This window comes from Conger conger, chromosome 4 (assembly GCF_963514075.1).
Source record: "Conger conger chromosome 4, fConCon1.1, whole genome shotgun sequence".
Lineage (NCBI taxonomy): Eukaryota > Metazoa > Chordata > Actinopteri > Anguilliformes > Congridae > Conger > Conger conger.
Window position 1 is genome coordinate 46199496 of NC_083763.1, and position 25040 is coordinate 46224535.

The following is a 25040-nucleotide window of genomic DNA, read 5'->3' on the forward strand; positions in this document are numbered from 1 at the left end:
TGTTCTCCCCGTGTCTGCGTGGGTTTCCTCCGGGTACTCCGGTTTCCTCCCACAGTCCAAAGACATGCAGGTTAGGCCGATTGGAGAGTCTAAATTGCCCGTAGGCATGAGTGTGTGAGTGAATGGTGTGTGTGCCCTGCGATGGACTGGCGACCTGTCCAGGGTGTATTCCTGCCTTTCGCCCAATGTATGCTGGGATAGGCTCCAGCCCCCCTGCGACCCTGATCAGGATAAGCGGGTTCAGATAATGGATGGATGGATGGATGGATGGATGTTGTGAACCAGCTACTGATATTCAACATGTTTGTGGCACGTTGTTGATTTCCTACATATTTTCCCAAACAGCGATTCACTTATCACATTATTTATCGTCTAAGTAAGAATGGAGAGCACATTTAACAATATTAGTAGCCGAAGGCTTCGAGGCCTCTCTTAAATCAATGGTTTCTATGCCCTGACAGACAAAGCCCAAAGACAGCTTGGTGTAACATTTAGCCTCCTTATTTATGACCAAATTAAGTGTGCTCAAATGGCACTGAGAATCAAATTTCACTCAAGAGCTTGTACTGGACTGTAGACAGCTAGTAGAGGAAGAAGAAGTATTTGATTTTAGCTGAGAAAACTATATGCCTTAATAACTCTGGTACACCAATAACTACTGTGATTAATCACTTCCAGAGTTTCGTATGTAAATTAGCTTCTTTTATTGTGGTGTTCTTTATGACATTTTGCATTTTAGAAGTTTTATCTCACACTCACTGTGTATAGGTATGGCTGTGCATAAGTGTAAGGTTATGAATTTAAAACAGAAGTATAAACAAGATGAAAGTTAGCATTTACTGCAGCAGATATCAATGGCTGCAATCTCCAACCGAAGTGAATTTGGGCTTTTATGATAAGTTGTGAAGCCTTATAACATCATAACAAATATTATGGTTTGAGTGAGAGGCTTAATTCTTCTGGGCTTTTGGGCCGACTAGACACAATTACTCACATGACGAACAGGTGTGACCATCGGGTGATTAATACTTTTAATTAGATCGGATGCAAACCAGAAACGAGGAGTGATTTACTTCCTGTGTAATACATCGTCCATTATTCCTGTACTAGCCCTCCCACTATCCCCGAAGCTTCAGCACAGGGGTAGGGCAGAGAGTGCTGGGAGACATATTGGATCTGTGCTAAGCTACGCCACCAAATACTATTGAATGGGGGTCACTTTATTCAGTTTAGCATCCAATCAAATAAGCAATAAAATGGTAATCCAATCAAATAAGCAATAAAGTCGTAAATGCTACGTAGTTGCAAGACAAGTTTTGCAACTGCAAGACATGTTCAAATTTAAATTAAAGCTTCACCTGCCTTTTCAAACCATGAGTCTAATACTGTCACTCATTTATTTCTTCTGAAAGCACCTTTTCCGGAAAAGTATAAAATATAGGCAATTGCACACAGAAGAACAGGCCGAGCTGGCCTACTTGAATTCTGAGCTCCTCCACAAATCCAATTTAATTCAGATTTTTCTGTTTCTGAAAGGTCAGGACTAAGATGTCCAGCCCACAGCAATGGCAAATTCTCAAGTCATCGGCTGGCTGACTGCTCTTACTGCCTGAGCCATGTCGCCCCCATAAATTAAATGCAGAGGACACATTTCATTGCCTTAGCATTACCTTAACAAGGTGATGACAATAAAGTTGAATCTAATATAAACAATTTAACCTAATTTATAATCACAAAAATAAGCTAACACTGGCCTACGGACAGATTTCAATTTCAATATATTGGCACCCAACATGGCTGAACACCTAATTTGGAATGTTGAAATTCATGCGCTAGTCAATCCTGATTCAAGTGAGTGTAGATATCTGCAATTCCTCTCCAAAGCATATAGTGTCGCCAGCCTGTTTGACGCGAGCCTCCATTGTGCTTTGAATTATGGAGCTACTGTAACGTCCACACTAGTTTGGTCCGGATTCGATCTGAAACCATGAAGCTTATCCTTCACAGTGTGGGCCTCAAACAAATAATCCTCCCTGCAGTCCCACATTCTTAATATGGCAAGTAAAACTTTCCAAAAGGTGCAGAGCTTCAGTTCCTCATGCGAACCTCTGTGAAGGTGCGAGAATAATTACGGAATTGTATCATAAATCATAGACCAACCCAGTCATTATTATTTCATATTAAATTCATATTATGGGAATGCATGGTAAAACAAGATGGAAGTCTGTGTCGTTTTGAGTGTAGTTTGAGTGTGCAGTTTGTTTTTTACCGTTGACTCCCACAATAAAAAATAATTATTATGTAAAAGACATAGTATGCAAAATATAAAGAAAATTCATTTTTTTCCGTGGAATATCTATTCAAAGCTTGTAGGCAAAAAAAGATCTGTGAGTCCACTATCATGTAGTCCAGCACCCTTTAAAGTCACAATCTCAGCAAAATAAAAACAGAAAAATTGTCTCATTTCGGCTAATTTCATCAAGATTAAGTGCAGTGGAATCATGTTAAAAAAAAGGGCCTAGGGTGAAAGAAGATTCTGAACACCCTTTGAAGTCGATGTAAAGATAAGTCAAAGTAAAGATGCAGCTAGTCATCTCAGCGAGATGCAATTTGATCCATCCCCACAGGATTTGGTGGCGGAGACAACACAGTTATTTAGCTGACACTTTTATCCAAAGCGACTCACAGTTGATTAGACTAAGACTAATGCCCGCCTGGAGCAATGTGGGGTTAAGGGCTCAAGGGCCCAAAGATGTGCGGATCTTATCGAGGTTCCACCGGTCATGGAACCATGGGACTAACCTGTGAGGGTGTGGTGATGCTGATCGCTGGTACAAAGTTATCCTCAAACAAGTTGAGGATCTGCTCCTGGTGCAGCTCCTTGGTGGGTGTGACCTTCGGCGGGGGCGGTACCGGCGGACCCTTCCGGAGCTGCATGAGCAGGGGGTCACATCAGTGTGCATCGGTATCAGCAGCAGCAATATGCATTACACCAGTTCACCCCCAGGACTATTAACAGATTAACAGACAATTAATCTGTCTTTGCTGATCAATATGGTGGTTTATGGGCAAAATTTTACATTAGAATTATTACGGTGACAATGGTGATGATGATGACTATGATTATTGTAAATACTACTACTACTACTACTATTACCTCTACAACTACTACCACCACTGCGAGTACTACTACTGCTACTACTACTACTACTACTACTAGTACCACCACTGCTACTACTACCAATAATACTACTGCTACTAATACTACTAGTAATGCTAACACTACCACTACTACTGCAAAAGAAAGTAAACTGGTTTAAATTCATAATTAAATATAATTTTTAGTTTTTATAATCATGAGATATGATGCTGGGCCCAGAAGGTTATTATCTCAGCCTCGCTTTGTTGTTGTGCCTTCATAAAGGGACAGTTTTGTTCATTTCGTTCAGCTCTGACCGTACCTGTGAGGGGGACTTCGGTCGGGGCGGGGCGGGAGAGGCGGGTGCGAGCGTGTGGTTGGGGCTGGCGGTGACAGGGCTGCCGGGCGGTGACTCGTCCTCAGGGGGCGAGGGCGTCCTGGCCAGCCGAAGGGGCCCCGAGTCGCTGAGATTGGAGTGCAGTTACACCTCTGCCCTTATTAAAACACACACCTACATCACTCTGATCAAAGGCTAATAATATCCTCGTTGATTACTTTTTGATAAAGAAGCTTGTCTTTCACGATGATGTGAATATATCGTACGCATACAAGAAGTTGTGCCTGAAACGGCACGCTACACTTTTGCATAAAATTAAAGCATATATTCCATAGTTGCTCCAGTCCAAATTATATGTAATCAATTGTGAAAAAATGTTTTTATGTGGAGTGCAATGGAATGTATAAAGCAAAAAAAGGGTGCCGCTCCAGCCACCAATAAAATACGTATTTGGATGTTTCTACCATAGTTGGTTTTTAGCAAGTTGTTGTGCCAGTTTATTATGTAAGTGTCTTCTGATGAAGGAAACTCATACAGTATTCTAAGAGGCCATGTACACAGCACTAATTAAGAGAATATTAACTCATTACTCCAACAAAAAGGGCTCTAATGGATTTATGCATATGTGGGCAGTCAAAATGAGGGTCTGACCCAAGGAAATGACTCAGACAAAGGTTTATGCTGAGCAAGACGGATTAAAAAAACTACAAAAGGTACTTGCACTCAAACTGCAATATAAAATAATAAATACAAGGAGACTGAGACAGAAAAATATGTCTGAGCTTCATAGCAAATATGAAAAAGAAAGTGGTAGGGCAAACTGCATAAAGCTAAAAAAAAATATCTTGGCCTTGTCAAACATTAGTCAAAATCACAGACAGAACACATTGTGGATGACTAATAGCAAATTCTGCTGGTGGCGATATTATTTAGGAAGCAGAACATTTAACTGTCTCTATCTACTATCTCTGGTGATACAATTGATGTATTACATTATTGTCAGAAAAAGCACATTGTCATTTATTTTATAAATTTCAAAGAACTTGCAGTTGTATAACTACAATAGAGTATGTACATGGGACTGCTGCCTTTTCATCCTCCCTGAGGATTTAGAGATATTTCAGAGTGCTGCACTCTCATTTTTCCAAATATAACACAAGATGGATAGATTCTCTTTAGCATTCGCCCATGTAGCAGTTCATCATTCTGAAATGTAAAAACGTCAATAATTCTTATTTTAAACAGCTTTTAATTATGAACATGCTTTTTGGTGTTTTAATCTCATTGGTACAGCAGATTACTTCCCTGTGAATACAGCATTTAGCTGAAGCACTTAAAATAAAATGTTGAAAATAAAATGCCTAAAAATGAAAGCACAGTACTTCTAGTTTTGCATTAGGGATCCATATAGCTCCTTCTGAAAAAAGAATGTATTTACAATGCATAATCGGGTTTAATGAGCCACATGGAATACATACTGTATCGTGAATAATCTTGCTTTGTAAACCAAATTCAACATTATTTACAGTATTTAATATTTTCAACATGAGCTCTACAAAATTGAAGTTTACTACAAACGGTTAAATTAAAGATGCATTATGGCAATGATCTATACTATGTATGTAGCAAACACTCTCATATCAGGTATGAAAGTGCTGATATGAAAACTCTCCCTAAACCAGAGGTGGTGAGAGAGGGTCATATCTGTTTCTAGATTTCATGTCTGCTATTAATTACTTAATTAGATCAATCAATTAGTAATTTAGGCGGCACAGACGGTGCAGTGCCTAACTGCACCGTCTCACAGCACGGAGGTCCTGGGTTTGAATCCCCGTCGGCCGGGGCCTCTCTTTGCGGAGTTTGCATGTCCTCCCCGTGTCTGTGTGGGTTTCCTCCGGGTACTCCGGTTTCCTCCCACAGTCCAAAGACATGCAGGTTAGGCTGATTGGACAGTCTAAATTGCCCGCGGGTTAGTTAGAAATTAGAAATAAAGAAGTTTAGGGACCTATATTGTTTTCCTTTGGGTTGGTTAGTTCCCGAGAACCTTCCCTATTTTTGTTTCTTGGTTCCACTTCTGTTTAAAGGAGTGAGTGGCAGAGTTCCGCCCTTAAGGTTTAGCCCGTTCAAGACTGCCGGTAAAAAATCTTGTTTCGTTTTTCCTGACCATTATAGTTCAGGTCAGACTTTTGGTTGGCGTATCGCTGGGGAGTTTGGTTCCCTTTTTCCGTTCTTTTCTCACAAAACTCGCCCACTTCTTTAGAGATTTTGTGCTAGTTTGCACTTTCACGGTTTTGTTTCAGTGGGTAGTTTGCCAGGGAGTCTCTCCCGTTTTCTGTTATATTCCTCACCTATTTTAGTGGTTATCCAACTTATCGTTGGTAACTTTGTGATCCCTTCCCGGTCGCTCTTGGTCTCCCACCCCTGCTCCCTTACAGATAGCTGTTCCTGGCTCTCAACATTTAACATCTTACTGTGATCTAATCCATGCTTAAACTAGCTCAAGTGTATTCAGCTAAATTGTCTGGTGTAATTGGTGACAACAAAAACACACAGACCCTGCAACAAACACACAGGTCCTGCAGGAATATAATTGGCCACCCCTGCTCTATACTAATGTAAATATTGCAGCAGTACACAAAACTAGTGTACTCAGCACGACAGACTGTTACAGTACCAAATTAATGACATGGGGATACTGAAAAAACAAACAGCACACAAACAGCACAAGTGGCTAATTGTAAGGAAAGGAACTGCTCTAAAGGTACCATTCTAGGGCCTATATCAGTACATCTCATTTTGATCCAGGTACATTATAATGCACAGAGGAACAACTGGATATTGAGATTCAACTAATTGATTCAGAGTTTGAGGAGCACTACTTATTCCATTATTATATTAATTCATATACAACAGGTATATAGACCTATCTTTAGATAGGCAGAAAGATCCATGAATGGCAGTGAAGATGGTTTCGATAGGGTGAGCATGCCACAGGGTTGGGATTGCATTAAAGCAGTGACCAAGCCTCACAACCCTAACAACAATGAGGTCTCCTCATTGGGCCTAAAGTCATTCAGATCTACATGAGTACTAATTTGGTCCATGTTTTTATATGGGGACTGATCCCAGGTCAGCAACCCAGGACATTCCTCCCAGGTCTCTTTTCCTGGCTACTCATACCTGGGAGCTCCCTGGATGGTGAAGGCCTTATCTGCATGCTGTTCCCCCAAAATGGTCATCACCTCGTACAGCTTGTGACAGAGCTACAGCAGCCAGGACAGAGGAGATAGAAACCACAGCATTAGCAAAATGGCATGAAAATGACCGTGGCCAAATTCCCAACGCCACTGTTGATTTTGTTTCCAATTAAACATACATATGATACCAGTGAGTATAAAGTAAAATACTGTAGTCTTATTTTCCGAATACAGCAGTTTTAACAGCAAACGCCCTTATTTCCTGTCTGGCAGAAGTGCAATCAGCAGTTAAAACTTCTAATTTATCGTAAGTATAAGTATTTATTTGATTTGATTTGGTGATTAGTACCAAAGCTATCCGTTAAATTATTTACTTAGTGACCTGTTTAATCAACCTTTATCTTAAGAGGTTATCCACCCCAGCGATTAGATACCTCTAAAAAATGTAAGGTTACTTCTGCTTCTAATAACAGAAGTGGTATTTGTAGACAAATTATTGTTGAATCCAGTAGTAATCTTCACCTTCAGGAAAAATATTTTCCATGTAAATAAATCACACCATGTTGGTTTCTGCTTCAAACTGCTTCTAAAAATTTACAACTAGCAGGTCAACAACCATTATCGATATACAGTGCATCCGGAAAGTATTCACAGCGCTTCACTTTTCCCACATTTTGTTATGTTACAGCCTTATTCCAAAATGGAATAAATTCATTTTTTTCCTCACAATTCTACACACAACACCCCATAATGACAACATGAAAGAAGTTTTTTTTTATTTTTGCACATTTATTAAAAATAAAAAACTAAGAAATCACATGTACATAAGTATTCACAGCCTTTGCCATGAAGCTCAAAATTGAGCTCAGGTGCATCCTGTTTCCACTGATCAACCTTGAGATGTTTCTACAGCTTAATTGGAGTGGCTTCAGGACAACTCTGTGAATGTCCTTGAGTGGCCCAGCCAGAGCCCAGACTTGAATCTGATTGAACATCTCTGGAGAGATCTGAAAATGGCTGTGCACCGACACTCCCCATCCAACCTGATGGAGCTTGAGAGGTGCTGCAAAGAGGAATGGGCGAAACTGCCCAAAGATAGGTGTGCCAAGCTTGTGGCATCATATTCAAAAAGACTTGAGGCTGTAATTGCTGCCAAAGGTGCATCAACAAAGTATTGAGCAAAGGCTGTGAATACTTATGTACATGTGATTTCTTAGTTTTTTATTTTTAATAAATTAGCAAAAATTTCATGTTGTCATTATGGGGTGTTGTGTGTGGAATTTTGAGGAAAAAAATGAATTTATTCCATTTTGGAATAAGGCTGTAACATAACAAATTGTGGGAAAAGTGAAGCGCTGTGAATACTTTCCGGATGCACTGTATACATTGTGTTGTGATGTTTTTCATTGAATGATTGCAATGATATTTCACAGATTTCACCGATGCATTCAAGCTCAAAATTAAAAGGCCATGATCCTTGTCGCATTCTGTGGCCATGCTAGGTCTCTAACCCACTATAGTTTGGGTGCTCAGTGTTTCCTCCAGAAGGCAATGAAGTAATAAAACTTCCAAGAGAGAGAGAGAACTCCAGGACTTCCCACGCTTGTACAGAGATAATACCAGCAACATGACTTTTAACTTTTTAACTGGCCCAAAGATGTTTCCTTTGCTGTTGCTGGAGGGGAGGGTAGGGATGGAGAGCATGTCTATGGTCAAAACAGAGCCAGCTACTCAATCACAAACAACACTGCATGGACCATTATCAGGGTTGCCAGAGAAAATTATATTGCCTGTCACTCAACGAGGATGACCTGAACTCCAAAAGCAATGGGTTGGTAACATTACAGGTGATGTTTGAGAATCAAAGGATACACTACAGCTAAGCCCCAGAGCGTGATTGATACGATATAGCTGCTGGTGATGATTATGCACACCATTTGTAATAGTAATAGATCATGCTAACTAATGCATATTTCACGTAGACAGGTGAATCAATATACAAGAGTTAAACAAATTATTAAGAAACCAAAGGCTGAGTTGTTTCTGGTAAATCCTAAAGGCTGACACTGAAAAATGTTTTAATGCACAATGATTAAAGTGAAGCAATTACGGAAAACTGTAATTATGCAATCAATTTCTTTCTCTTGTGGCATTAAGGGATAAATCAATATGTCTTTGCAATTATTACCTCTGTTTTGTAATGTTTCTTTTAGTTTGCAGTCAACATTCACTTCAATGAATGTTACTATAGAAGAAAATACTTTTTGTAGTACAAAATCACAAGGGAAATTATTCATTCATTGTGGTATATTCAATGAGAAAATATTATTGTTTACATTTTCTTCAGTTAATAGAGTGAGTGTTGATTTAAAAATAACTTTAAGACAGACAAATATACGAGCACCAGCAATTTAGAATAGACTAATAGAATAGAATAACTAGTTTGCTGAGGAGAAACTACAATATAGAAAATAGAATAGCATTAAAAAATTACACAGATTAACCCCTTAATTATCGCCCCTTTTTTTGAAAATGTCATACCCAAAATAAAATGGTAACTATTCTTGAACCCTTTTGACTACAGGCATAATCCTGGTCTCGTCTGAAAGATAACCTTTTGAGGTTTGTGATCGAAGAACAGTTTTTGATAACACATTAGGCTTCTGACATATATCTTAGTCTTGCCAATTACTGTCGTTGGGCATGGCATGGCATCGCCATGGAAACACAGCAACCAGATTGTTTCCTGGAAACTCGGTACGACTTGGTGTACTTGGTGCGAGTCACATTTCTTAATTGCAGTGCGCAGAAAGAAAGCACTTCATTCTTATCCCCGTCATTCCACCCCCTTTTATCCAGCTCAATTTAGACCAGAGCCAAACAGCACAGTAGGGTACAAGATTCTCTATTGACAGACCTCGCCATAGTCTATTAATAAATGTACCTCTGCAAGTACATGCTTCGCAATTGTTCCAGTTCCGGTGCAATTTCTATGTTCTCTACAATTTACTCTGCAGGACCACTTCAATGACTGTAATGCATGGAACAAGAAGCAGTGCGCTGTTGTCTATTTCTGACGTACAGTCAGGTCCTGAATTAGTGGCATCCTTGATGAATCTGCAGAAAAACTACTGTACATTTTTTTAAAATACTGTTTTTGTCATAAACGTGTAAAGTAGTGTGCTTTATGGAGCATTCTTAATCAAGCAGAAGCAACGGCTCTTCCTAGCAGAGACAACCACATATTCAGAGGCAACCAGAGTGCTCCTGGGCCATTGGCAGAAAAACATCCACAAAACATCAATGACCCACATCCATAAAAGTTGACAGTAGGTATGAGGTATCTCCTTGTATGGATTCCTCTTTTGTCGCCAAACATGTTGATGGTGAGTATGGCCAAAAAGTTTTTGGTCTCATCGGACCATAGCATTTCTTCCTGTCATAATTCCAAGAACGTTTGGCAAATTTAATTTCATACTTCAAATGTAAAAGGCTTAAAAAATGCTAGAGGCTTAAAAAACATTTTCAGATGCAGTCATTCAAGGTGGACCTCAAGCAAGTGCTTTAACGGATTTAAACATGATTAAACAACTCAACTTGAGAATTATTGACTGATCCGCATCTCTGCTAAAATTGGTACTACCAAAAATTATATTTCAGGTTAATGTTAAGGACACAACTATCCCATCCTAATAATAAAACTGTAGATTGGACTTTAATGACTTTTAAAAAATGACTCATTAGACAAGAATTGTCCCATTGTTTTTGTTTACTGCTTATCCTCTCCTCAGCTTACCAGAGTCATAAAGCTTTTCAGATCTAAAAAGCAACACACAGCTCAGTGAATTTCTAAAGTGTGGGCTATTTTTCTTATTTATTTATTTATTTATTTATTTATTTATTTATTTTTAAAATTAGGCACCCAATGCAGGGCTGATCTTATTCAATACCCACCCCAATCTGGAATGGCCAATCATCTGCAACTGTTTTTTTTTTTTGCAATCAATGGGCGGCCCGATCTACGAGCATGGCATGCAAGATAGCGATGTACGCAGAACACAATTAAACTGAACCCTCCCATTCCCTGTGCAATGTAATCGGGCATGTCCATCCATTGTGTGAGGCTCGTCTATGCACACACTCAAACAAAATGATTTGATTCCATAGAACTCAAGTTCTTAGTCGGGCAAAATGGTTCTTTGTTTGGGAGCTTCCACTCTTCACCCCTACGGTATGATAGAAGATCCCGTAAATAACTGAAAAGGGTTCTTCTGTGGAGACAAGCCAAAGAACCCTTTTTTCTAAGAGCAAATTCAATTATTGAGGACAGGCAGCTACACTGGGAACAGACAGATAACAAGTTGATAATTGTACTGGAATTGCTTGCTTTTTTTTTTCTTTGCAGTTGCAGTGCACCACACAGAAATCTCATCTGATGATCCAAAATTGCATCTAATAGAATCAGTTCCCTCTTGCCATGAAGGGGAATTCAGTATGATAAGGAAGGCCTGGAGCTGAAATGGTGCAGAGTACCGTAGCACCCAGCAGGAGCAGATACCCTATCAAGGCAGCTGAATGCTGAACATCTCAGCAGTTTTCCAGCAGGTTCAGAGAGGACCAGAGCAATAAACACACGTCAGTTGCGATTATACATAATTTCAGGTTACGTACCGTTGTACGTCAGTGTTTTAGACAATTGCTAAAAATGTTTAACGCGGTTGTGTTAACGTGCATGTGTTCTGACGTAGCCGACCTGCGTGTCACCCCGAAGCACATGCTAAAAGCGCTGTTCCGTGTGCACTACGAAGTGAATTCCCGTGCTTGAGCAGATGGTACATGCCTGCGGGCACAAAGAAAGTGCAGAAAAAAGCTGTTTGCTTTCCAGAGCGAACGGAGAGCCTTTTCCTCATCTCTGCTGCTTTTTAGATTAGATAGAAACCTTGTGGAGTCCCTCATAGTACAGAGAGGAATAAAAACAGGCCTGCCAGCACTGGAAAATAACTCCAGGCTAAAGCCAGGGAATGGCTGTTGCTGAGATTTCTGAGTGGGCTGCGATAGTCAAACTGTGAGAAGCGCAGAAAAGGCCTCCCTGTTGCAGTTACATTGATGCGGTCATTAAGAATTGCAGCCCTTTGCTTTCCGTTTTACTCAGGCACCTAGAAATCCAACCGCACGGCGAGGGGCGGAAGAGTGATGAGAACCCACATTGGCAGTCGGATTTGAAACCGTTTGAAGGCAGCGGCCCATACCAACAGAAGCGGCCTGCAGGCATGAGGTTTTGGATTGATAGTTATTGCCTCACAGCGAGGAGGTTATGGGGCTCATTGGTAGAGAGCCAGTGAATTGCAAAGCTTTTCAGAAATGGCGCCTGCATTAGGTTGAAATTCTTGAATTCAAAAGTTTTTTTTAATTAAAAGGGCAGTTTGTGACGCTTCAGCATTTTTCTTTATGAAAAAAGGCATAGCCATGAGCAGGTCCATAGATATTGGAATATTGTATTATAGTTATTCAACTGATGCTTTTATCCCAAGCGACTGACAGTTGATTTGAGTAAGCAGGGGCCAATACCCCCTGGAGCAATGTGGGGTTAAGGCCCACAGCTGCACTATTGTAGATGCACTGGGGTCCCAGTGAAGCAACATAGCCATTAGCCTCTAGGCCATATAGGCAGCTATAGGCTGCCCACATGAGCAGCATACAAGAGTAAACGGTAGTAGAACTAATATGGTTCACCCAATTTTAAATGCTGGGTGGCATTAATTGTATTACATCATATTTGTGTATTTTAACCTCTAATTGCATTCTTGGTTCTGTATAAAAATGCATGCATGCTCGAAGGCCTGGAAAAGGACCATTGTGATGATGACTTAGGCTCAATCTCGCTGACTTCTGCTCTTTCTGGTGGCTCTGTGCAGTGGGTATGTGTGTTTGTGTTTGTTTGCATTTGTGTGTGTGCCTGAGATATAGCAAGCGACAATATGCCAGCAGAGAGCTGCATCATCAAAAATGCCATTTCAAACAGATGACACTGTATCCGTACAAATGCGGCAGGCATACGGCTGGGACAGCTGCCATATAAAATCTAAGGCATGGAGCAGCACATCGGGGACCAACATAAAGCACAAGTAAAGTAAAGTATTGCGATCTCTACTTGGGACATAAATTGCAGATGTGAGACATGGTACATTGAGGCAAGATTGCAGGTGTTGCTTCTGCTAAACTACTTGCATTGGCAAACAGACCAGCCTTTGGGAAACCTCAGCACCCTAACACCCCTGAACGCTGGTGTTTATAGTCAGGGCGGCATGCAATGTTCCCAATCCCATGGGGCACATCATATCCCGTGTAGTGATGGCCTCTCCAGTGCCAACTAAGGATACGGGCAAAAGTTTAAAGAAAATTAGGCCATCGTGCCAATGATAAATTGGTCTAGTGATACATTGGCACTGAGGGAAACAGGAGACAATTTATTAGAAGCTCTTAATAGCTCTTAGAAGCTATTAGTTCTCAGAATCGCGTATCAACGCAGAATCTAAATTTGAATGTAGATTATATTTTTGTAAGCAGACCTCTGTACATTCTGAAAACTTACCTATCAGAAAACTTATTAGTAGTACAGTCTAGTAAGACTAATATACAGCATAGTAATACGTTTTCTGGTAGGTGAGTTTTTCTGCATTACAGTAATAACAATATACAGAGGCCTTTGCCTGAATACATAACTCTGATAACTCATTTGTAATGCTAATATGTGGGATATACAGCTTATAATAAATTGTCTCTTGCTTCCCCAGTGCCAATGTGCCAGAGGAGAGGAAATAAGTCTTTGTAACAGCCTTTGAAAATTAGCATACAGCATACAGCAACTATTGTGCAACTTCACAAACTTTACTTTTCATATATAGGAGTAATGAATCACTTAAACATCACATACAGTGCCCTCCATAATGTTTGGGACATATATTTATTTGCCCCTGTACTCTTGAGATTTGTAATTTTAAAAAGATCATGTGGGGCTAAAGTGGACATTGTCAGATTTTAATAAAGGGTATTTTTTATACATTTTGGTTTCACCGTATAGAAATTACAGCGGTGTTTATATATAGTCCCCCCATTTCAGGGCACCATAATTTTTGGGACACAGGAATGTTATGTATTTCATTTATGTAAATGATTTTGTTTCTCCTTCCTGTTGGTATTGGCATAATAAATAATGATGTACTCATCAGTGTGGGCCAATAAAATTACACTTCGACAATATCAAGAATGATGAATAATAATACAATGCCCTACTGGTACATTGCCTGCCAATAGATATAATTTATTTGGCACATCTCGCAACACATCTTTAGACCTCAGGCCTATCTATCAGACATCATGAGGGGAAAGGGAGCAGTGAGAGAGTCGGCATGCTTTAAATTATGATTTAACGGAGGCATTGGTTGGTACAAATTCTTATTAAAAAAGTAGATCGATAACACAGACACTGAAAAATAAGTGCTCTATGTGGTAAACATTATAACTTGTCTAAGCAGAAAAATAAGGTAGGCATCTGAGAGATGCATGCACATGGGTAGATTGCATCCTGAGACAGGCAAAACTGGAGAGAGAATTTGGTAATTTGGTAACTCTCAGCAAAAAGGGTTCTTTGGCTTGTCTTCATAGAGAAGCCGTTTTACTTCTTCATGGAAACATCTATCATGGGTGTGAAGTGTGAAAGCTCCCAGACAAAGAACCATTTTGCCCAACAAAGATCCGAGAGCTAGATAGGGTTCTTCTATGGAATCACAGGGTTCCTTTTGGAACCACTTTTTCTGAGAGTGTACCATTCAAAATACCGGAGATGTGTAGAGATGGAGATGGCAATAATCCCAGCAAGGGTACATTTAAGGAGCCTAGGGTATTGCTGGAAGGCATGTTGGAGCAATGTTTTAGAGCAATGCTCTCTCCAGTTGTTCAGAAAAAACATAACCTGTAACTCCTTATTTAAGTGTCAAGGAACATAAATATTTAGCTGTAATTTTTCTTATGTGCCTGATTAAGTGGCAATTGAATGATTAACCAAGATGATTGATGCAATTAATAATGGATTATTGTTTGACTGAAATAGAGGCTCCATCAACTGATATAGAGTACACTCTGGCAATTGGTTTGCAAGAAGTATTTTTTTTCCGGATTGTTGGTAATGTTGATGAGGCAAACGTTGGGTGAAACTGTTAAGGGTTTCTGAGGCGCACAACCCTCAGAAACAGCAACTGCATTGAGTCAAAATGTGAAATTGTAGGTTTGTGATGCTAAAATAAAAAGTGAGGGTTCATGACACTCCTACAGTTTGCTTCATTAACCGACTTAGCATACTGACACAACAATGAACTAGCCATGTGCACTGCCTTAAAATCAATCTGTCCCACATGACTGCTATACACATGCACAAGGCCTATTATGAATGTGGCTCTGTGGAGCCTCTCATTGTTTATCATAATTCATAAGGCCAATCTCTGTGCACACCATTTGTATCTGTCTGGTTCTTCTAATGAGACGGAGAGACCAGAGTGTCACAGCAGAGACAGATAATATTATTTGCATAATGGGAAAGGGTTTGGCTGTTCCTAGGAAGTGTTCTGCGTATGTTCCATCTTATATTATGTGTAATGTTGTAAGGTCTCTTGTTCTGTCATACCTTGAGCACTGGCCAGTTATGTGGTCAGGTGCTGCAGAGAAGCTTTGAAAGAAACTTCAAATTGTACAGAACTGAGCTGCCGGTTGGCTGTTCATTGTCCTTTCAACACAAATGTAAGGGGAATGCATAAAAGTCTAACATGATTAACTGTGGAAGACAAATCAAAATATAGCCTCTTATTATTTCTGTGATATGCTGTCTGTAATAAGATGCTATTTATTTTACGTATAGTATGTACACGGGTCAGTGTCATATGTACAATAAGCATATGGTCAGCATGTTCTACTATGTCCACAAACAACGTGTCTCTATAGATTCTCATCAGCCTGGAATATGTCACCATCCATAGTTAATGCTAACATGCATTTTTACACTTTGAAAAGCTGATTCATTAATTTATTTTGTTTTTATTTGATTTATTTTCATTTTGTTACCATTGCTTTTTCTGTGGCATACAGTATACTGTGATGACTGTTTACTTTTAAAATGTGATCCCCAGGATGACTAGCGACCAGTATCTGGAAGCTAATGGGGATCCAAATAAAGAATGAAAAAAACAGATAAACTAATCCAAATACACTGCAAGAAAAATGTTAAAGGAGTCCTCCTGTAGTTTGTTCAGTGCAGGGGGGAAATTTATGTATGTGCCTTCAACAAAAACAATTACATAGAGAGAGCTGAGGAAATACAAACAAGATCTGTCAGACTGCCTGTAACATGATGGATATCAATATATTTAAAAAAGGAAAAGTAAATAAAAATAGAGGCAGTCAGTTTATGGGACACGATGTAAAGGCAACACAGAGCCCATGGGAATATTTAAAGCTTGTTTACATCCCGCTTTAAGCTGTGCAGCTCCCGGATAAGCGCCTCTTAACTCCATCAAGACATGTTCATGATATCGATCCAGTCTGACTGTTAAAACATTGGCCTTAGGAACCCTATAGTTTCAAGGGCTGTTGCCAATATTTCTTACAAGACTGAAGTAATCGCCAAAAACAAGATGTGCATAGACGTTAATAAGCCCATAACAAGGTAACTATAGTAACAATAATTTAACAATATTAACATTTCTGTGAGACCTTGGTTGACCCCAGTAGCACGCTGAGAATACACAGCTAGAACACAAAGCAAACATTCACTGTAATACTGGCAAATCAGGCATTCATTTATGAAAACACAGAGATTGGTCTGTTACTTACCTGTGCAATTTCTCTGTGGAACTTGGACTCCAAATTTGTAACATTTTTGAAGGTGTTCACGTAGAAGCCCACCCGACTGCAGTTAAAAAAGAGATGAAAAAATAATGTAAAAAGAGTTGTTGTTCCATAGCCACCCAATAGCAGCGTATCTCAAATCTGTGCAAAATTCTACCTTCAAGGATAAAAATAATGTAAAACAAAACATTTTCAGAAAAATATCAATCTTCAAATGCTGCAGAAAACTAAGCACCAGAGAATGCCATTACCCATGTCTCTGGGTGATTGCTCTGGCCTGCCTTAATAAAAGTTTTAAAATCAACCCCCCCCAGAAAGTAGTTAAGTGTACTAGAACATTTTCCCCAGAAACATGCCAGCAAAAATAGCCCTGATAATAGCACTCAGTCACTATTTAACTGCATTATTATAAAGGCCGCTGTCTTACTGTAGATACTAAAGGTTTCAGCGAACACACATAACATTTGACATTCCATACCAATGACACATAGAAGACAAATTAGAACTATGATAAAGATGACTCATTAGGCTTATCCTGCTTTAAGACCATGAAGCAGGATTACGGACTTGGCTGTATACGTTCAGAGAGTAAAACCTGAAACCCTTCCTAAACTGGAACATGGACTGAAGTAAAAACAGCTGTTCCAGGTTTAACTTATCCAGGTAACTCTGTAATCCTGATTTGTGATATACCCCCCAGATGGACATTCCATAGCCTAGAACTACTGTGAAACCTCCACAAGCGACAGAGCTCTGTGGGAATTTGCGAACAGTTGCAGTGACAATACTGCACATGACAATGACATTGCGCACCCTGCTGTAAAACCCAGCTACACCAGCTTGACCAGCTTGAAAACTGAGCTGGTCAAACTGGTCATAAGCTGGTCTCGCTGGGTATGAGTTGGTCAACCAGCTGTTTCAAAACATAACTTCAGCTGGTCAAACCATCCATCCATCCATCCATTATCCTAACCCGCTTATCCTGAACAGGGTCGCAGGGGGGCTGGAGCCTATCCCAGCATACATTGGGCGAAAGGCAGGAATACACCCTGGACAGGTCGCCAGTCCATCGCAGGGCACACACACCATTCACTCACACACTCATACCCATGCAATTTAGACTCTCCAATCAGCCTAACCTGCATGTCTTTGGACAGTGGGAGGAAACCGGAGTACCCGGAGGAAACCCACGCAGACACGGGGAGAACATGCAAACTCCACACAGAGAGGCCCCAGCCAACGGGGATTCAAACCCTCCTTGCTGTGAGGCTGGTCAAACCATGTCAAGCTGAAGTCTGAACTGGTCAACCAGCTAACTAAGTCAAGCTGGGAACTGGTCTGAACTGGTCGACCAGCTCCTAGCTGTTTCAAAACCTAGCATGAGCTGTTCTGTTCAGCTGGGCACCACAACAGACAAGACGTGACTGGCGTTTTATTTGAGCTGAAGCACGGTGGGGCCGGAATATATGAGGTCAGGGATCAAGCGTGACACCGCATCAATGTTAAAACCAAACCCCGCATTGAGATGTCTCTCTGGATTTCATGCTCTGGTCTGCAGTACCGAGCTCCTCGCCAGAGCGACTGAAGAAGCATTACTGATTCAGCGCAGCCCAACCAGCAGTGTGAATGGATAGCCGTATGTGTGGTAATTGAATGGAGAGGGCCGCCTCACAGTTAAGAATGGCCGGCAGGCCAGGGGAAAGGAATGCTGAATCGCTGTGGTGCACGGTCTGTCGGAGATGAGCCTCCTGCGCTGTATCAGAGGGAAATGGCAGGCCAACACAAGACACCGCTGAGACCATTGAATTATTCACACTGGGAGCGGCTCTTATCTCAGACCCAGAGTGCCGATAAAATTCATTAATGGGAGCCTCGCCGGATGACACCTTTTATCTTGACTATGCAGAATTACAAAATGGTGGGGTGCCTCATCAATTAAGGGACAGTAAGTTGCTCCAATTCTATAATGGGACCAATCTATTGATAACATTGTGTGCTGTAAAATGTTCTTTGGTTGTTGTTGTGTTTTCTTTTTTGGCCTAGCACCAATTCCGACATTTTATACCAATGTTATTCATACACTAACCAGCACGCATTATTATAACACTGAATATTCCCTGAAAATCTATACAAACTTAAACCACATAAAGCGATCGCTAACACAACGTCTCTAAAAAATAAGATCAGACTCAAGGGCTGGTATGAACAAAATCATAAGAGGTGCCCCTGGCACACATGAAATTACTACTGCACAACAGAGGCCTGCGTAATGCAGGTTTGAATGCAGAGTCAGCCTGTAATATGCTAATAATAATAATAATAATAATAATAATAATACTAGATGTGTGTTCAAATTGTATTTGTTTTGGATTTAAATACTTTTCTGTGCTCTATTTATATTACTTGTATCAATACACCAGGTCGGCTTAGTGAAATGCAGAAAAACATTTGAATCCAAAACAAATTCTACTTGAACCCATTATTATTATTTTGAATAGTATATTTATTATTATTATTTTTTTATTTATTTTGGAGTCTCTTCAGTCTCAATCTTCTTTTCATTTCAGTCATTTGGTAAGATCCTCAAATCTTTGGGTCCTATGTTTTTCTGTGGGTAATACCTAATTGGCCAACCATGACAAGTGGTCTGCCAATAGAAAATGACTAAACAGCACTATTGCTTATTTGTAAAGAAGATATTTGTGATTGTGAACTGATTGTGTATTGATGACTCTTCAATCTTACAGAAGCTTACAGATGCTGAGGGTCCATTTACAGTTTTTGAGTACATATTTGACATTGTCAAAACAGCTTGTTCCACTACTGTACCTGTCCCATAGAGAGGGAAGCTCCTCTTGAAGGTCGACATTCAGCTCCTCAAACACTTTCTGTGCTTTGTTGAACTCCTCTTCAGCCTGAGAGTATAGATTGGCTGTGTAAGAGATCATTCAGGGATGCAACCACCTTGAGCACTTTAAGGTTTCCTGGAAGCCATTAAGTTTGAAATAATCTTTTAAGGACATGTCATACCTTAATTCTGTTTTTAACTGGATGACCTTCTGTAAATACATGGAATTCATTTATATTTTAACAATAATTTCATGTTGTTTCTGCTATGAATGATTGCAGGGGATATGCCCCTACACTATGTGTAGAATTGCGAGCATTGATAATTAAGTTAATACTCTTCATGTACAGCGCCAATTATGTGGTGTAGCAGAATAAATGCAAAAAGTAATCAGTCTCATAAATTATAATTATATCTGAAAACGTGGAATGAAAACTAATAATTCAAATGAACAATATGAATGGTCAAATATAATTGATGACCTGAAGGTTGGAAGTTCTCATTTGACTTCGCTCTTGTGTTCACGTGACACCAAAACAGACACGGGTTTAATAAAATAATTTCTTAAATAGACTTATAAACACACCACATAACGGGTTGAGCTAATAGGGAGGAAGTGAAGGAAAGGTATGGGTTTGGTTTAGTTAGCACATTACATTTTGATTGCACCATATTGCAATTACGTGGGTAAGAACCATACTGTCAATGCTACAGTAAGTCTATAGCAGCTTCAGCAAAATCAAACCCATCTTAAATTAATAATAATAATAATAATAATAATAATAATAATAATAATATACCTTTATTGAACCCCGTGGGGTAATTTGTCCTCTGCATTTGACTCATCCTAGTCACTAGGAGCAGTGGGCAGCCACAGTGCAGTGCCCAGGGAGCAATGTGGGGTTAGGGGCCTTGCTCAAGGGCCCAATGGCTGTGCGGATCGTTTTTATTGTGGCAAGACCGGGATTTGAACCACCGACCTTGCGGCTCCCAGTCATGTACCTTAACCGGTACAGGCCACCCCAAATTATATAAGGTATTGAAGAATAACATCCAGAATTAGTTGTAGATCAACAAAATAGTATTTGATTTTGTTTGAATAATGCATGAATGCTGCCATTCTTTCAAGAAAGCTTGAATACCTGTATAATTTGCCTGTCAAAAAGTACTTGGAAAGATGTTTCAGAATACAGAACTTATGTAATGAGTACAGTCTTCTAGCAGCGAACAATTCAGCATTCGCTGCTACGATACGATAACAACTGTTACTTTCATCCATCATGAGGATCATTAAAACTCCCTCTCAAGTACTGCCTCCTGTGCCTCGGAACAAACCTGGGGGCATTTTTTAAAAATAGGCTTACCTTTGAGATTTTGCGCTCGTTACGTATGTTGGACGCCTGCAAAGTCTCTAAGTGATGCCTTGCACTGTCGTAATCGATTAGCTTCCGGCTCCTTTTCGCGATGCGGGTCTGCGCAAACACAGGTGAGGAGGAAAGGTTAGGAGGCAGACGCTTAGAGTGATGTATCTGCAATAAACAAAGGACGGGGCTTTCATCTTGTTTCCATAGCAATGTACTGTACGGTCTCTTTCATCATGCGCACGAGAGGCAATGCCTGTTTGTACTCTGGACTCGAACAAATTGCTTTAATATTGTGTTTTTTTAGTGTGCTTTCTGAGTGGAAAAACATAAGTTGGGAGTTCTGCGGTCGTGTCGAAAATTACAGGCAGAGAGGGTTGGCAATATCCTGCGCTCTGAACAAAAGATAGTAGTCTCAGGTAACAAATAGTGACCGTGAAAGGATGAAGGCTCCAAACCAGCTAAGAACAGTGCTACCTTAGCTCAAGTCACAAACTAAAGATGTAGTTACTGTCTTATTGATATGCAAGAATTAAAAAAGTGTAGTCCAATCGACTTCATGCAAAAGAAATTCGATAATTTAGATAATATTCCACCTGTATAAATACTGTATAGCTTAGGTGCTGTCCTTATTTTCAGTGCAGTGTCAAACATTTTACGGGGAGGCAGCTGTACTCTTACTGCAGAAATAAACATATTAAGTGCATCTCACAGTGTCTGCCTGGTCCTTGGATAAGGGAAATAATTATTTTCCTAACACACACACAGGGTTAACACAAAATGGCTTTCTGTTGAAGTGCACAAGGTATCCTATCTAGTCTTCGGTAAGCCATTCAGTGAGAATAACAAAGGACAAAAACAGCCCCTATTTTTGGTTAGTAGTTGCAGCACATAGTTGCAGAGACAGAAGCTTCTTCGCCCCGGGCTGTTTCTCAGTAAGGACATACCAGTCCAGCATACAGCAGTGAAACATATCCAGATGGGATTCAACACATCTCCCTCGGAGATGAAAAAACTTAAAACTGATCTCACTTGCCTCACCTTGAATTAAACCAGTTTAAATTAAATAAAAACATCAAAGGGTATCAAATACTATACTGTAAATTAATCATATATGATTTATAATAACTTACTTTGGTAAGCAGGGTTTTCCTCAAATAATTTAATAGTGGTAGCGTGCCACACTCTGCCCTCACTCACACCACTGTTTAACGGAAGTAGTCCATGTCACCTGTATTTTGTCGCTGCTCTACCGACATGCATTTGGGAGAGACATAGTTTTGGTGAAACAGTGGAAGCACTGTTTTCCTTCTGTATCTGACTTTTGGTTTGGGACACATTGCAAAGCTAACAATTACAGTCTTGCATTAATACACGTGTAACTTTATTATTCAATTTGATACATGAAAAAAACATTTAATATTTACTGCCTTGGAGTACATTTTCATAAATCCTTTATTGTAGTCCTTTTTATTATCTGTTCAGATAAAATATTTATTAAAGATTACTTTCATCACTGGCCTAAAGGCCAGCTTATAGTCCAGCTTTCATAGTTGCTCAACTCTAATTGCAGAACGTTCATGAATGTTGCCCGACATAAGCTGTGGTCCATAGGATGTCATTAGTCGCAGCGACACTGTCACTGGACTATAAACTGGCCTATAAAATGTAATTATTTTTGGTTCCGAATACATTAGGGTTCTGAGGAGAATACTGGGTAGCGATGTAGGAAAAACACACAAACGCATGCACAACACATGGGATGCAGCACTCCCTGTTCTAGGAAATTATGCTTCAGAAGCCAACCTGTTAATGGCTCATTACCTAATTGCTAAAATTGGCTCCACAGCCTTTAAATCCATAGGGGCACAGCATGGAGACAAAATCATGCCGTCTCCTCCAAATCTCCCAGCATGCATCGCACGGCAGAATGACTGATTGCGTGAGCTGGAGGCGAATGATGAAAAACCACCAGACATCAATGCAAAACTACAGTGGATGCAGCTTTTATTTTTTTAACAAAGAATATTATCATAAATAGCTGGAGTATTGCTTTTCAATGAGGACAAACGTCCTTGTTTGGTAAGCAGCAAAAGTGAAAAACGTTCATTTGCATTTTCCCAATACTGTATTTCCTTCCGAGCAATATTAAGGCTATTCTACCATCATGAAGGGACATACTAATATTTACACTGATTATATGCTAATTCCTGCCTATTTCCGGTGTTTAATTCCAGGCTTGCTTCTTGTATTTATATTAACACGGAGGGTGAACAGGTCGCTCACTCTTTTGACAGACAAGCAAGGAGCATATCTGGATGTGGCTTGACTGTGACGCCCAATAAGCCTGACAAATGGCTTCGTACTTTTATGTCAGGGAACTGTCCAAGATACGTATCCAAGGTGATAAGCGAGGAGTCCACCAGCCTTTGATGGAAGTCTTCCCACAATGCATCACAATTCTGTAGAGAGAAAAGAGATCCTCTGGTTAGAGTTGGAGAAGGAGAAGCAGAGACACATGATATTCAGACATACACCTTTTTAGAGGCCATATGGACAACTTTATTTCATGAATACCGGGTCATTCTGAGTCATCTATTAATTTACTGACACACTGTGGATAACCTTGACAGGAAAAGAAAAATGCTTTGTATGTCACTGACTGATACGTTTTACAATTTTCCACTCAACGCTATTTATAGGAATCAGGAGGAAAGTGAGCAAATACCTTGGGCCCTGAAAATGTGTAACTCAATGCTGCTATGACTAAATTATAATTCTATTAATATTCAGATAATTTATTATTTATACTTAAGAAAGTATTCAGGCCCCTTCACTTTTTGGACAGTTTATTGTGTTGTAGATTTAATTTGAAGTGGATACAATTTTTGCATGGATTTACACTCAATAACCCAAAATGACAAAGTGAAAACATATTTTTCCAAATTTTTGCAAATGTATAAAAAATCGGAAACGGAAATCTATTATTTACATAAGTATTCAGACGCTTTGCAGTGGCACTCCAAATTGTGGTCAGGTGCATCCTGTTTATTTATCCTTGATAATTCTCCTTGAGATAATTGATTGGACAACTTGATTGGAGTCCACTTGTGGCAAACTCAATTGATTGAACATAGTTTAGAAAGGCACACACCTGTGTATATAAGGTCCCACAATTCACACTGCATGTCATGAACATAGTTTAGAAAGGCACACACCTGTGTATATAAGGTCCCACAATTCACACTGCATGTCAGCACAAAAACAAAGCCATGAAATCCAAGTAACTCTCTGTAGACCTCTGCAATAAAATTGTGGGGAGGCATAGATCAAGGCAAGGATATAAAACCATTTCTAAAGCTTTGAGTGTTCCCAGGAGCAGTGACCTCAATAATTGTGAAATTGAAGAAGTTTGGAACCACCAGAACTCTTCCTAGAGTTGCGCGTCCGCCCAAACGGAGTAACCGGGCAAGAAGAGCCTTGGTCAGGGAGGTGACCAAGAACCCAACGGTCACTCTAACAAAGCTTTGGAAGTCCTCTGCAGAGATGGAAGGACCTGCTTAGCAGCACTTCATCAATCAGGCCTTTATGGTAGACTGGCTAGACAGAAGCCACTCTTGAGTAAAAGGCATATGACAGCCCGCATGGAGTTTTCCAAACAGTATTTACAGGAGAGCATGTGGAAAAGGATTATCTGGTCTGATGAGACAAACTCTTTGGGCAGAATTCCAAGCACTATGTCTGGTGTACACCAGGCACTGCTCTTCACCTGGCTAATAGCATCCTTACGGTGAAGCATGGTGGTGGGACCATCATGCTATAGGGGTGCTTCTCAGTGGCAGAGAAAGAGAGACTGGTCAGAATTGAGGGAAGGATGAATGTATCAAAATACAGAGGTCCTGGAAATTAGACCTGCTCCAGAGCGCACGTGACCTCAGACTGCGGGGCCCCCTCTCAGCATGATAAAGACCCAAAGCATACAGTCAAGACAACACTGCAGTAGCTTTGGGACAAGTCTCTGACAGATTCACAGATGCTTCCCATCCATCTGATGGAGGTAGAGAGGATCTGCCAGGAATAATGGGATGAACTGCCTAGATCCAGGTGTGCAAAGCTTGTAGAGACTTACCCATGAAGACTCAAAGCTGTAATAGCTGCCAAAGGGGCTTCTACAAAGTAATTACTTACTAAGTCTGAATACTGATATAATATTAACATATACATATGCACACATTTGTAACATGTTTTCACTTTGTCATCA

General features: G+C 40.1%; 1 protein-coding gene across 2 annotated transcripts in view; it reads right to left on the reverse strand.

Annotated features, from left to right (window-relative positions):
* Positions 1–25040, reverse strand: part of amph (amphiphysin) — a 109518-nt gene that overhangs the window by 33510 nt on the left and 50968 nt on the right. For both annotated transcript variants that reach the window (XM_061240746.1, XM_061240745.1), the window contains exons 5-11: positions 23146–23241; positions 20783–20890; positions 19400–19485; positions 16556–16631; positions 6657–6739; positions 3462–3603; positions 2803–2931 (exon numbers count right to left, since the gene is read on the reverse strand). In XM_061240746.1, the coding sequence (XP_061096730.1) occupies positions 2803–2931; positions 3462–3603; positions 6657–6739; positions 16556–16631; positions 19400–19485; positions 20783–20890; positions 23146–23241 (720 nt within the window). The remainder of the gene's footprint in view (positions 1–2802; positions 2932–3461; positions 3604–6656; positions 6740–16555; positions 16632–19399; positions 19486–20782; positions 20891–23145; positions 23242–25040) is intronic.